This window comes from Ooceraea biroi, chromosome 4, assembly GCF_003672135.1.
Source record: "Ooceraea biroi isolate clonal line C1 chromosome 4, Obir_v5.4, whole genome shotgun sequence".
In the NCBI taxonomy this organism is placed as follows: domain Eukaryota; kingdom Metazoa; phylum Arthropoda; class Insecta; order Hymenoptera; family Formicidae; genus Ooceraea; species Ooceraea biroi.
Window position 1 is genome coordinate 1,723,643 of NC_039509.1, and position 14,422 is coordinate 1,738,064.

The window sequence follows — 14,422 nt, forward strand, 5'->3', positions numbered from 1 at the left end:
TCCAATCAAAAAATCAAACATGCACCTAATATACACTCCTGCTCCTGCAATGCAATCGCCGCAAGGCATCTGTACGCAGAGCCGCTGCCAGTAGACATCCGCCAAGCAACAGACACCTCAGAGGCTAGATAAACATCCACGAGACGCTGCTTCACCCGGCAAAGAATCTCAGCTACCGCCGCACCTAACGGAAGCCCCGTCTACATCAAGAAGCAGCTCCGCAACCGCACCGGAGCAACCGAAGACCAAGAAGACACCTGAAGATCAACGACACCGAGAACCCTCGCATACCTGCATGAAGAATTTCACGAGCGCAGGTATCGCTCGTACGACCAGCGAGCACCAGGACTCGCTGAAGCCGCCTGTCCCGGAGTACGCCTCGCAGTCGGTCTCTGCGGATGCAGCCGAGACCCAGGAGCTTCCATCCTGCGTACGGTCTACCGACGAAGCCGGAGCTGCCGGGGACGGTCATGAGCTCGCACGGCATCATCATCATCATCGGGCTGACGACACCCGCGTGCGGGTGTTCAATCGAGACCCGGCGACGGTCTTGCAGCGCGAAGGTGCGGCGGGAATAGTGCGCGTGATTCGATCGGGGGTATTTTTCGCTGGCGGATTGGCGGGAGAGTCCTACCTGAACTTCCTGGGCACGCGGTTGAACGCTCTTGGAGCAAGTTTCGTTGGACGTCGTGGCCGCACGTGGCCTTCGCCCGACGCTGCCCGCCGCTTCGCACGAGGGCGAGGCGATTCCTGCGCGAGGGATCTTCATGGTGAGCGGATGGCTCGAGGAGGTGCTGCTGCTTGTTCGTCACGCGGCGTGAACGATTTGACGAATGGACGATGACGCGAGGTCTCGCGTTACTTGTAAAGTCTTGGCCGACGACTCTCGATTGCCGTGTGCGTATAAATACGATGGAATAATTGTTATCTGATTTACGTGGCGGAATAATGCGCGGCGATTTGATCGGGTGTATTTTCCCGCTGGGAGTTGGCGGGAGAAGCTCGTGTGAGTTTCCTAAGCACGTGGTTGAATCCGCTGTTGGAGGAAGTTTCGTCGGACGTCGTGCGCGGCGTGTGGTTTTGTACAGGCTGTTTGCCGTGTTTTAGACGAAAGCGAGACGAATTTTGAACGACGGGTTTTTTTCTGATGGGTGGATAGTGTGTGGAGGTGCTGTTAGCCGGCTTGATTGTTTGCTCGAAAAGTCTGTTGGAGTTTTACTTGTGAAGTCGTTCAAGAATGGAGCACAATATAACAATGTATGTTAATGTATATCAGAGGTTAGATAAAATGATACACAACAATTGAATAGTTACATGTTAGTACTCAATTAATTATTTTAAGTACATTATACATGTATGTATATATATGATAATAGAGAGATTTTATTTTAGATTTTTATTAGTAACAAAAGAAAATCGTTCAACCTACAAAAATTGGTTGGATATAAAACTGTTTGATACTTGAAAAGTTGAAATTTCACCGAAGAAATAGCAAGATATACTAAAATTACTTACGAGAGAGTGCTATAGTATATTTCCATCTAGCGTCAGAAATTGTAATTATAAATTTTAGTAGGATTTTATATCTTATATATGTTATAGATGTTTTTAATATTTCAATTAGTGTTTTTGTTGTAAATATTTATGTATTAATTTATATTTATAAATAGATGTTTTAAATTAAAATGAGGATATTATGCAACCTTATAAAATTTGATATATCAAAATTTGTTGTATCGCGATGGATAAAAATAAGTATGCAATATTTAATGTAATATATTTTTACCGCTTCTAATACTTATACGAAAATTAAAATTATACGTGTTTTATGATGTCAACTTTTGAACAAAAAATAAATGTATACGAGAAAATAGTGGAGTACATCTCCATTTGACATGAAGAAGAATTTTCATTTTGTCTATTTCCTCTACTGAGGAAATTACGATTAAAATTATGAATTATTTCTATTAACTTTTAATATTATTGGTATTTAATAGTTTCGTGTATGAAATACATACATAGTTTATTTAACACATTACATTACAAATAAAAAGTGTAAATTTTTAAGCTTCGTGCTAAGCTTTTTAATATTCGTGTATTGAATCATATAACAAAGCATTAGCAAAGGTTTGTGTATATCTATAAAGATTATATATATACGTATAAAAACATTAAACAAATTAAGATATTAAATAAAAAATATAATATTTAATATAATTAAAATTTAGAAAAACAGGATATTAGAAAACGTAACTTTTTCCACTTTCCTAAAGAAAATATTTTACTTTTGGCATTAACTTTATGGCAATTAATTACAACTGCAAAAAACAGTAATATGGATATAAAATGTTTGATATAAATACTTAAAATGACACTCATATATAAAGAAACTGTATACAATTTTAACTACAAGAGCCTACTTTTAAGTTTAGCCATCTAGTGGTGAGAACAGAAATTTTTCACATATTCATATATTGTGAAACGAATATCTAATTAATTAATTTCAAACGTTTTTCTTATAAAAGTTATTATTTTTCTCAATTTTCTGACGAAGGGAGGCAGTATTATAATTTTTCACTACACATAATCTCAGGAATTTGTTATTAACATACACTATACATATATGTTTTATCCATAAAACCAACAACAAGTGTGTGTGCTTGACATCGCTTTTGCAACAGTTTTTGAAAGGTTTTTAACGAATATACGGATAACTATACGTAAACATCAAGAATGTGCAATTTAAAGAATATAATTTTCAAGAATTCAATTTTCTGGCATCACTGATTAAACCTATATTTTAATCAAATTTGTGTTTTACAAGAATTACCCCTCCCTCCCGGGGTCCTGCGTTTTAAAACGCTCAAAAAATTAAACGCTGAAACTTAAAAAAAAAGTGACACCTAAAACTTAAGGAAAATTTTACCAAAGATATAGCAGCAACATGCTACAATTACTTACGAGAGAATACTTCTAGTATACTCCATCTAGCGTCAGAAAGTGGCTTTTACTAGGATTCTATGTCTATATAGCTTTCATGTTCCAATTAGGATTTTGTTGCAACCATTTACGTATTGGCAAACATCAAAATAAAAATGCAGTATTTCTTACATATCATATATACATATAAGACTTTTAGAGGTTTATTTCACAAATTGGTAACATATATTTTCTTAATTTATTTTGACTTAGTTTTATTGAATAATAATAAAAAGTATATATTATAAAAATAACGTATATTAACGTATAATAAAAATAAATTTTATTTATATTTATATATTTGGCAATACTATCAAATATTTTTATTTTACATAGATTGGAATGTATATTATAATTATATATGTAATGAGATACGCGCATACATTACATGTATATTATATGTATATATTTATATGTACACATTAAATTTTTTTAAAAAACTTCTAAATTTGTTTTATAAGTTTTAAATTGTTTTAATTTGTTTTAAATACTATATTTCCTTTTTATTTCCTCTATACTTATTTATTTTCTATTATTTATATACTACAATTCTCTATTTAACATAATCATATATAAATTCTATGATATTCTATTAATAATCGAATAATATAAATAATATAAAATACATTAAATATAAATTTGTGTTGAATATTTATTATTCATACATTTCCATATTTTTTGTTGAAACTAATCTCATATTATAGTGTTTTTATAAAAACATTATACACATACTTGTTAGAAAGTTGCTTCTAAAAATATAAAAATGTTTAGGTAATATATGTTATATGTATTTCAATAAATGCACTTATTTCAAATTTATAATATATTTTTCTTATCATTTCATTCATATGTTTTAGATTAATATTTACTGTCATGTATCATACAGAAATAATAGGAATATATGTGAAACTGACTTTGTAGTACATTCGGCAAATAAGAAATATTAGAAAAAACTGCCTACATTTTTTAAATATTTCAGTACATAAATATCAAATAATTGTGCAAATATATCAAGCATAAAAATAAAAAAAACTGCACGTAAACATATGAAGACATAAATATATTAATATATTAATAAAATTTTTATTTATATAAATTTTACTTATATGTTGATAAACGACATTATCAACACGAAAATAAATAAAATTTCTGCATTTTCTTGAATTTCATGATATCATGATATTAATTTCATATTAATTTCAATATGACCTATTTTATACAATTGGCACTAATGCCTCATAAACACAACACAAAACTGTAATGAATTCGAGGCGAATTATCTAAATTGTTGTAGATTTTTACTTAAACTGCTTTTAAAATGTCCATATTTGCTGTAGTATCCTGGACGTTGCTATTCGCGATCATATACTCCGAAATGGATATATATAACGCGACTAATAAGCCAATAACACTTGCTGCGTAAATATTGCGCTGTAAAATGATACAGGTCGCCACGCAGAGTCCCACGTACGTCATATATCGTGCCAAATTTTCCTGTTTCTTGCGACCAAAAAGATCTGTATCTGCAAGAAACATAAATTATGTGTATAAATTAAATTAAATTATATAATATCCAATATTTATTAATATTATTAATATTATTTTATTTATGTCACTAACTTATGCATAAGTTATCCTTTTCAGTATATCCCTCAATACATTTAGTACACATGTCCGGCCCATCACCATTACAACCATCGCAAGCCTTATCACAAGCTGAAAAAATCACCAATTTTTTATTTCAGTACACTTAAAATTTATTATTACAAAAATTACCTAAATTATTAAAAATATATAATATATATGTACCTAAACAAGTGTAGCTTCCCTCTTTATTAACACAAAACTGATTGCTAGCACAGACATTGTCGCTCTTCAAACACTCATCGATGTCGAAGCAACCTTGGCCTTCAACCATGTACCATCCAGTCGCACACTTCTCGCAATTGCTTGGCCCGGCGTCTTTGCAAGGTCCCTCACAGGCCATGTGGCATGCAGAACACAGCAGGGTATTCTCGTTCTTGTAAGACTCATAGTATCCCGGAGCACACTGCGAGCAGATATCGCCGACGTATCCTTTGTCGCAGAGGCAACTGCCGTTGCCCTTTCTCGTGCCAGCTCCTTTGCATTTGCCGTTGTTGCTGCAGACATTATCCGGATACCCTGGACATGGCATGCAATCTGAGCCATAATGCTCCTTCGGACAGCAGTGTTTCGTTCTTTCTATGCAGATATAATCGTATATATCTGGATAAATGTCTTGATATTTAAACCACCATTCTTCTATTGGCGCCTCCAATTCTTCAGCTAAGGAATGACATTGCGTTTCACCGTGCTCAACTTCTTTGCACAAGTTCTCCTGTATCTCGATCAAGCGTATCTCGCTTTTGGAGTATGAACCCAGTTTATCTTCTTCCCAAGCGCTATCGCCACCTTCGAACTTTCCACGACTCGTTTTTTCTAAACCCTGTAAAAGAATTATGACCTATGAAATTTTTGTAACACATGTGATTTAAAATTATATAATGTAAAACGTAATTATTTATAATAATAAAAAATACTTATTTTTATTTTAGGAACTTTAATGTAGAAAGACTTTAACATATAAATATTATTAAATACTTCTAAAATTATAATATAAAAAATATTTACCTTTTTGAAACTGTTGGTAAGTACCCTACATGCTGCGCAAGGTGGAAACGTTTGAGATTTCACTTCTTCCTTGTCTTCTTTCCCTTTCTTACACTGAATGCTGTTCATGCAAATTGATAATATTATTGAAAAGGTAAAAATAACAATACTAGTCGGCACTCGCATTATATCGCGCCGGCTATTCGTATCGACGAGACAACTGGATAAATAAATGACTGTTAAAAGTGTAGATAACAGAATGACTTCGTTACTCTCAAAGTGCGAGGAACACAAATGTCTCTCAAAAGTCCCTCAAACGATTATTCTATCTTATATCATGATTGCCTCACAAATAATCTCATTTGAAATGTCTTTAGCCACATTGGCGACCAAGGTTAGACGTACCAGACGACAAATGTTTGTTCAATCATTGCGCATGTGTGAGCTGTCAGCCAGTCAGAATGTACCGCGTGCAAGTCATGCAACGTGTCTCGTATTGCTTGGTCAATGGTCAAGTCACGGAATGAACAACCAATCAAATGTACACGAATATTGCATTAGTAATTTTTATAAAATAGAATTTTATAACTAGAAATTCACTATAGGAAATGTCAGATGAGTGAAGTGTGAACCGTCTATGTTTCGTATCGTTCGTGATATAGTGACGTGTCTCCCATCGTGTCAAGTTTGAAGATTTTCGAGAGGGTGATGTTTAATTAATCGTTTCATGTTAATTACTTGAGAAAAAGATGTTGACGAAGTTCGAGACGAAATCTGCTCGAGTGAAGGGATTGTCCTTTCATCCGAAACGTCCCTGGGTGCTCGCAAGGTGAGTGACAGACATCATTTTAACCTAGCTTCTTGACAATTTGATAAGATTTTAAACATTTGTGCTTATAAAGTGCTCAACTATTTGCAAAATCAAAATTCCTTGAATTATTTATTATATTAGAAAATTATTTGATAAGGAACTTTATATGATTACACGTTGAGAGGTATAAAATAACCTACGATTTAACGCAGTGTTTTCAGCAATTTAAATGTAGACGATGTTAAAAAGAGAACGATACATATAATAAATGATACCAAATTTATTTTTGTATAATTCCAATAGTATTTACAATTGCAGTAAGGCACATTTTACATATCAAAATTCTATCATTATTAACATAATTGTCAATACGTAGAATGCAATGAATTTATACATTCAAGTTACAAATCTTTGCATATATCACATTTTTCAGATGATTTCTACATTGAAGAGCTTGCTTCTGTACTTGCAGGTTCAGTACTTGCTTTGTTTTCTGTAATTTGTTCAACAGAGGTCTCAGATACTTCTGTTGAGCTTATAGACTCAGTCACAATTTTTTCCTTAGCTCTTTCAGATGTAGTGGTGGATTCAAGTTTGTTTGTGGAAGGAGATTCATTTGACAATATTTCTTCAGCTATACCTGTCGTTGTTTCCAAGTTGGATCTTGATTCTACTATGTTGGACTCTGACGCACTAGATTCAGTAGCATTAGCTTGCGAATCTTTAGCAACCAATGAATCCGTAAATGTTTTTATATCTTCAGAAGTTGTCGGTGCAAGCCCGAAGCTACTATCAGAAATTGTGATTGCTGGTTGATAAAATAGTGGCACTGCAGGATTGTAGAAATCAAAATTGTGAAGAGGCAGCTCTAGACGAGCATAAGGATTGTGAGAATAATATTGGTCCTCTATTCTGTTTGATGATATGGGATATTGTGCATGTACTGTTGGAAGCAGGTTCAATAAATTTGGTCTAAATGCTGAATAAGGTACACGTACAAAGGAAACATGCTGAGGAGCTACTTGATAATCAACAAAATTATCATTTACTTCAGAAGTTTTGGACAGCTCTTTTTCTTCACTGAGAATTTCAACACTTGATTCAAGATTTTCATGTTTAGTCATGTTTGTTTCAACTTTTTTGAGTGTAATTTCTGAAGACGTTGATGTCTCTGGGATTTTATTCAACGTATCTCTTTGTAAATATCTGTCAGGCATAGTCTTGCCACTGGCTTTATAAATCAGATTCATTTCATTTTTCAATCTGCTCACGGAGTCGACGCCGGTTGTAAAAACAACATTACTTCCATCGCCATTAAGATCTTGAGTTGCATAGGAGTATCCACTAAAAGTAGGATTAGACTCAGATGCTGTATATATCAATCTTGAGGTTGTAGAAAAAGCCAGGGTGCTTTCATATGGAACAGAGTACGTTCTCACTGATGCATCTAGCAAAAACTGAAAAAATAAGAAATATATATATAATTAACTTGAGCACATAAATCATTAATCTTTTGCCAATGCAGTGACTAATTTATTTGCATTTTATGATAAATTACATGCCAAAGTCGAGTTTATTAAAATAATTGGTCATTAAAATAATTATTGATAATTTTGAGACATTTAATTTACTTTTTTTATTGAAACGCAAATATATACTTACGATAATAATAGCAAAAAGCTGAAGGAGCACCATTCTCGAGTGTGGAGAAAGGGATGTGAACTTAATGAAATTAAGGAGCGGACTGCCAGGATGCTGTAATGATGTGTGATCTATATACACAGCGTTCAACATGTATTTAGCACTCCCACCACTTCTCGCGCGTACACCTCTGCTTCAGATGACCTGATTCCGTAGAATAATGTCCCGAGGGGGTATCTCTGTTCTGTTGATTGTCATCGTGTGCGTTGAAATTATGCGGCGCATATAAGATCGAATTTCGGATAGTCTTATCATACATCTTGATGGATCTGCATCGTGAGCAAAAACGTCGTCTAGTTTCCAAGAATAATTTAACTGCTTTCCTCATAAATATTAATGCAATCTTGAAAAGAGTGAGCAGTATGTATGTTGTAAAGTTACATATAAATATATGTAACTATATATATTATTTTAGACTTATATCTCTTCTCTAAACATTTATTTTAAACTGAATAATTAAAAGCTAAATATATAATACTTAATTGTATGTTGTATTTTATTGAAATTATATTATTAAAATTAAAAAAATAAAAAATTGATATTTCACTTTAATTATTATACTTTTAACACTTGATACGATACATAGATTTACTATTAGCATGAAATATATTCTAATCGGAATTTAATATGCATTCTAAAAAAAGATTTAAAATCAATTTAATGAAGAACTTAGCAAGTCTGATTTTTTTGTTCGGTATGCATGGGTAAGTTTGTCAAGCAGTTACTTAATATTCATGCATATATTAAAGGATTGCCAATAGGAGGCCGAATTGAAGGAACCAAAACCGATTGTGTGTTATTTTAGTATTCAAATCGAGTAATGGGTGTACCACGCCCTGTCTTCTCAGATAATGAAAACAAGCAAACAAGAGGTGTCCATATGGTTTGCGAAGATTCATCAATTTTTATCAAAAATACGCATAGTTAAACAGATAATCTATTACGAAATTTATTTAAAGATATTGAATATTTTCCTAAAGATAATAAAATTAATCTTTAGGTGCAGGATTATTTTTATCTGTAAATTCGCATTGTTTCGATTTCCTTGTAGTGAGACACCCTATATGAAGGCGTAGGCTCGAAATCCAGTTTCCGACCTTTCCAATCCAGTGTGACCTCTATACTTATGCCTCACTTTATAATCCAGTGCAATCCATACAAAAAATAATCGTATAAACCACCGGCTTTCGCAATTTGGGGCACTCGTAAAGTTCCTTATTCAGTTTATGACAGTTGGGAAAATAATACTTATGGTACGCAAACAAGTGAAGTAATTTCATGATTGGCGCCGTACGTGGAATAAAGTACACTTTCAGTTTTCACTTACAGAAAATTATACAGAAGTTAAATATCAATAAAGGAACAGAAAATTATATAAACGCAGAATTAAATCTCATATTAAATAATTAAGAATAAAAAATAAATCTAAATTCATTTAAAGCAGATTTATATTTCACACATTCGCGTTGTGTTTTATACAAATATCAAAAATCTTTTAATATAATCGATTTTTCCTAAACATGTTATTCTAAATCTTAATAATTTATTAACAAAATTGCAGTTTGCACAATGGCGTTATCCAATTATGGGACTACCGCATGTGTACCCTGCTCGACAAATTCGACGAGCACGACGGGCCGGTGCGAGGTATATGCTTCCACAATCAGCAACCTCTGTTCGTGTCCGGCGGTGACGATTACAAGATTAAAGTCTGGAACTACAAGCAACGGAGATGTATCTTCACCCTGCTGGGTCACCTGGATTACATCAGGACTACCATGTTCCATCAGGAGTATCCCTGGATACTTAGCGCCTCGGACGATCAGACTATCCGGATCTGGAACTGGCAGAGTCGCACCTGCATCTGCGTGTTAACTGGGCATAATCATTATGTAATGTGCGCCCAATTCCATCCCACGGAAGATATTATCGTGTCAGCTTCGCTGGATCAAACAGTCCGCGTGTGGGATATCTCTGGTTCGTGCAAAATTACGTGCCAAAATTATTCACATTGTTACACATTTGTACAACAATCACAACATTAATAATTGAAACAAATGGTGATTGCAGGATTGCGCAAGAAGAACGTGGCGCCAGGCCCGGGCGGCCTTGAGGACCACCTGAAGAACCCAGGGGCGACCGACTTGTTTGGCCAGGCCGACGCGGTGGTCAAGTACGTCTTGGAAGGTCACGACAGAGGCGTTAATTGGGCGTGCTTCCACGGAACGTTGCCGCTAATCGTCTCCGGAGCCGATGACCGGCAGATCAAAATGTGGCGAATGAATGATGCCAAGGCCTGGGAAGTGGACACTTGTCGCGGTCACTACAACAACGTATCCTGTGTGCTGTTCCACCCTAGGCAGGATCTTATCCTGTCCAACTCGGAGGATAAGAGTATCAGAGTGTGGGACATGACGAAGCGCACATGTTTGCACACGTTCCGCAGGGAGCACGAAAGGTTCTGGGTGCTCGCCGCTCATCCGACTCTCAATCTCTTCGCTGCCGGTCACGACTCTGGCATGATTATTTTTAAACTTGAACGAGAGCGTCCTGCGTACGCGGTTTACGGTAATCTTTTGTATTACGTAAAGGACCGGTTCCTTCGTAAGCTGGACTTTACCACGTCCAAGGATACGTCGGTGATGCAGATTCGAAGTGCAGGGAAGACGGGACCTTACAGTATGTCGTACAATCAGGCTGAAAACAGCGTTTTGATTTGCACGAGGTCGCCTTCGAATATCGAGAACAGCACTTATGATCTGTACATGATACCTCGTGAGGGGGATTCGAACACGGATGCTGAAGCCAAGCGAGCGTCCGGCTATACTGCCACCTGGGTCGCCAGAAATCGATTTGCTGTATTGGACAGAGCGTATTCGGTAAATCGATATATTTTATAATAATTTTATAAATTTAAAAATATTCAAAAATATTTAATAATTAATATTTTTATTTAAATTATTAATATTTAATAATTTAATTGTCTAAACTAGTTAATTTAAATTAATTTAAAATTACATGCATTTTATTCTTGTATTATTTTCGTAAATTTCTCTTACTATTTGTTAATATAACTAATGGATATTTCTCTTTCCAGTTAGTTATCAAGAACTTGAAGAACGAGGTCACAAAGAAGGTCCAGATTCCCAACTGCGACGAAATATTTTATGCTGGCACAGGCATGCTGCTTCTCCGCGACGCGGAACAGGTAACGCTGTTCGACGTGCAGCAGAAGAGAACCTTGGCGGAAGTGAAAATCTCTAAATGCAGATACGTCGTCTGGTCCAGCGACATGTCGCATGTTGCTCTGCTGGCCAAGCATACCGTCAACATCTGTAACCGGCGTTTGGAGTCTCTCTGTTCCGTGCACGAGAACACCAGAGTCAAGTCTGGAGCTTGGGACGACTCTGGCGTGTTCATTTATACGACCAGCAATCACATCAAGTACGCGATTAGCAATGGCGATCATGGTATCATCCGCACGCTCGATCTACCGATCTACGTTACGAGAGTGAAAGGCAATCAGGTTTACTGCTTGGACCGAGAATGCAGACCGCGGATTCTCCGAATAGACCCGACCGAATACAAATTCAAGCTTGCGTTGATTAACAGAAAGTACGAAGAAGTTTTGCACATGGTTCGCAATGCGAATCTCGTCGGGCAATCGATCATAGCATACCTGCAGCAAAAGGGATACCCGGAGGTGGCGCTCCACTTCGTAAAAGATGAGAAAACCAGGTTCGGTCTCGCGCTCGAATGCGGTAACATCGAGGTCGCGCTAGAAGCCGCAAGGTCGCTGGACCAAAAATCTTGCTGGGAAAGTTTAGCGCAAACTGCCTTGCTGCAAGGCAATCACCAAGTGGTGGAGATGTGCTATCAAAGAACCAAGAACTTTGAGAAGCTGTCCTTCCTCTATCTCATCACCGGCAACTTGGAGAAGCTGCGTAAGATGATCAAGATTGCGGAAATTCGAAAGGATGTGTCTGGACAGTATCAAGGAAGTTTACTGCTTGGCGACATTTACGAGCGAGCCAAGATTTTGCGGGTAAATATTGCTATCAATTAAAATTATATAATAAACAAATTTATATTTTATGACAATATTGTATAATAATTTTTCTACTTGAATTTTTTTATCGTGTAGAGCTGCGGGCAAGCATCATTGGCGTACGTTACCGAGAAGATCCACGGGATATCGAACGAAGAGGACGACGCTCAGTATGAGTCAATGAGCGAGGAACTTTCCGCGTTGGAGAAGGGCGCGATATACCTCCGTCCACCCGTGCCTATTCAGCAAGCCGAGAACAACTGGCCGCTGCTGACCGTCTCCAAGGGCTTCTTCGAGGGCGCGATGATGTCCCGCAGCAGGACTCAGGTAGCCGCTGCTCTAGCTCTGGAAGATGATGGCACAGCAACACCCGAGGGATGGGGCAACGACGAAGAACTCGGCATCGACGACGAGGAAGGCGTAGACGCAGAGATCGCGCCGGACGGCGAGGAGAATCCCGGATGGGACGTCGAGGACGTCGATCTGCCACCAGAACTCGAGGCTGCAACGACCACCAATGAGGAGGGCTACTACTCCCCGCCTACCAAGGGAACTTCACCGACGCAGCATTGGATGAACAATTCCAAGCTAGTGGTCGATCACATACTGGCCGGCTCGTTCGAGTCTGCCTTCAGATTGTTGCACAACCAGGTCGGCGTGGTCGAGTTCGAACCTTATCAGTCCCTGTTCTTGAACACGTTCGCTCGTTCGAGAACGTCTTACGCCTGTCTGCCCAACGTGCCATCGTTGTACGGGTACCCTCAAAGAAACTGGAAAGATGCCACACCGAAAACCAGCGTGCCCGCGATAGGACTGCACCTCTCCGATCTGGTTCAGCGTCTTCAAGTGTGCTACCAGTTGACGACCAACGGCAAGTTCACCAAGGCGATAGAGAAGCTGCAGGAAATCCTGCTGAGCATACCGTTGCTCGTTGTGGACACCAGACAAGACATCGCGGAAGCGCAGCAGCTGATTCAGATCTGTCGCGAGTACATCCTGGGTCTGAAGATGGAGACTGAACGCAAGAGCCTGCCGAGAGGCACGCTAGCCGAGCAGAAGAGGATCTGCGAGATGGCAGCGTACTTCACGCACTGTAATCTGCAACCCGTACATCAGATTCTCACTCTTCAAGTCGCTGTGAACTTGTTCTACAAGTTGAAGAATTACAAAACCGCCGGTTCGTTCGCGAGAAGATTACTCGAGCTCGGACCAAATCCTGAGCTTGCACAGAAGATTCGGGTCCTCTTACAGGTACCTTAATTTTTATTCTTTTTTTTATTCTCAATTTTTATTCTAACTTAACATTTGCATAGCTGGCATTTATATGTTAATAAAAAAATGCGATTCTTGTTTCAGTCTTGCGACAAGAACCCCGTCGACGAGCATAAATTAGCGTACGACGAGCACAATCCGTTCTCATTATGCGCAAGCACGTTCATGCCCATCTACAAAGGCAAGCCGGAAGTAAAGTGTCCCTTATGCGGTGCGAGCTATAATCCGCAGTTCAAAGATACGGTGTGCAAGATATGTGAAGTTGCCATGATAGGCAAAGAACATTAAACGTCTTTTATTGTTATCGTATTCTGTTAGTGTTATAAGTAACAGATTTATTCACGTGCAAATTGATTAAGATCATATGTACATTAGTAGATAGATTATCTTGTGAATTTTAACTTGCTCCAGTAAGATATGATAAAACAAGATTTGCTTCAAACGATTTAGAGCTGTACTCGATCTTGGAACATCAAAGATAAAATTAACATGTCGAGAATAATATAATGCTAAAAATTAAAAACGATAGAATTTATTTTCAACTCTGATAGAGTTATTTACACTCGATCATTCCCAGAAGTGAATAGAAATGACTTAACAAACCCGGAATTAAATATTGTCCGTTAACTAAGACATTATTACAATGTAAGCTTATTTTATTTTATACTTTTATTGGGTGTCTAATTGAGCTCATCACATCTGAATATAAGTTTTGCATATTGTTAAAATCAAAGTAATATAAAATTCGATGTCCATCAAATACATGAGAAGGTTTCTATCCTAGCTATAAGTTGTAAGAAAATATAAACAATATTTATGTAATTCTGTTTATAAATAAAATCTTATTGATTTATATATAATGAAAATTTCACACATATATATACATCATAGGCACAACACGTAAAATCATTTTTTCGTTTAATATAAATCTGCAAAATATTCGTTTTCAATCACATTAAAGATACAAAAATCGTTCATTG

The 14,422-nt window shown here is 36.9% G+C and overlaps 3 protein-coding genes across 3 annotated transcripts; 1 reads left to right on the forward strand and 2 right to left on the reverse strand.

Annotated features, from left to right (window-relative positions):
- Window positions 1–3,613: 3,613 nt before the first annotated feature.
- Window positions 3,614–6,037, reverse strand: LOC113561733 (cysteine-rich with EGF-like domain protein 2). Its single transcript, XM_026968821.1, has 4 exons — window positions 5,632–6,037; window positions 4,789–5,446; window positions 4,600–4,695; window positions 3,614–4,502 (listed from the first exon to the last, which is right to left on the reverse strand). The coding sequence occupies exons 1-4, from the start codon at window positions 5,794–5,796 to the stop codon at window positions 4,282–4,284; spliced, it is 1,140 nt and encodes a 379-aa protein (XP_026824622.1). The 5' UTR covers window positions 5,797–6,037; the 3' UTR covers window positions 3,614–4,281.
- A 208-nt stretch (window positions 6,038–6,245) lies between these two features.
- LOC105283852 (coatomer subunit alpha) lies at window positions 6,246–14,202 on the forward strand. Its single transcript, XM_026968820.1, has 6 exons — window positions 6,246–6,439; window positions 9,684–10,099; window positions 10,193–11,001; window positions 11,220–12,167; window positions 12,267–13,421; window positions 13,527–14,202. Exons 1-6 carry the CDS (start codon window positions 6,360–6,362, stop codon window positions 13,728–13,730), a joined length of 3,612 nt encoding a protein of 1,203 aa, XP_026824621.1. The 5' UTR covers window positions 6,246–6,359; the 3' UTR covers window positions 13,731–14,202.
- On the reverse strand, window positions 6,684–8,569 carry LOC105283851. The gene is made up of 2 exons (XM_011346948.2): window positions 8,084–8,569; window positions 6,684–7,878 (listed from the first exon to the last, which is right to left on the reverse strand). Exons 1-2 carry the CDS (start codon window positions 8,213–8,215, stop codon window positions 6,862–6,864), a joined length of 1,149 nt encoding a protein of 382 aa, XP_011345250.2. The 5' UTR covers window positions 8,216–8,569; the 3' UTR covers window positions 6,684–6,861.
- Window positions 14,203–14,422: the final 220 nt, after the last annotated feature.

Excerpts from the sequence above, each read along its gene's own strand:
- LOC105283851 (XM_011346948.2), bottom strand. The coding sequence starts at position 8,215 with ATGTTGAACGCTGTGTATATAGATCACACATCATTACAGCATCCTGGC. Across the intron at positions 7,879-8,083 it reads AGCTTTTTGCTATTATTATC|TTTTTGCTAGATGCATCAGT; the intron begins GTAAGTATATAT and ends TTATTTTTTCAG.
- LOC105283852 (XM_026968820.1), top strand. The coding sequence starts at position 6,360 with ATGTTGACGAAGTTCGAGACGAAATCTGCTCGAGTGAAGGGATTGTCC. Across the intron at positions 6,440-9,683 it reads CGTCCCTGGGTGCTCGCAAG|TTTGCACAATGGCGTTATCC; the intron begins GTGAGTGACAGA and ends ACAAAATTGCAG. Across the intron at positions 12,168-12,266 it reads AGCGAGCCAAGATTTTGCGG|AGCTGCGGGCAAGCATCATT; the intron begins GTAAATATTGCT and ends TTTATCGTGTAG.
- LOC113561733 (XM_026968821.1), bottom strand. The coding sequence starts at position 5,796 with ATGCGAGTGCCGACTAGTATTGTTATTTTTACCTTTTCAATAATATTA. Across the intron at positions 5,447-5,631 it reads TTACCAACAGTTTCAAAAAG|GGTTTAGAAAAAACGAGTCG; the intron begins GTAAATATTTTT and ends ATTCTTTTACAG. Across the intron at positions 4,696-4,788 it reads GGGAAGCTACACTTGTTTAG|CTTGTGATAAGGCTTGCGAT; the intron begins GTACATATATAT and ends TGATTTTTTCAG.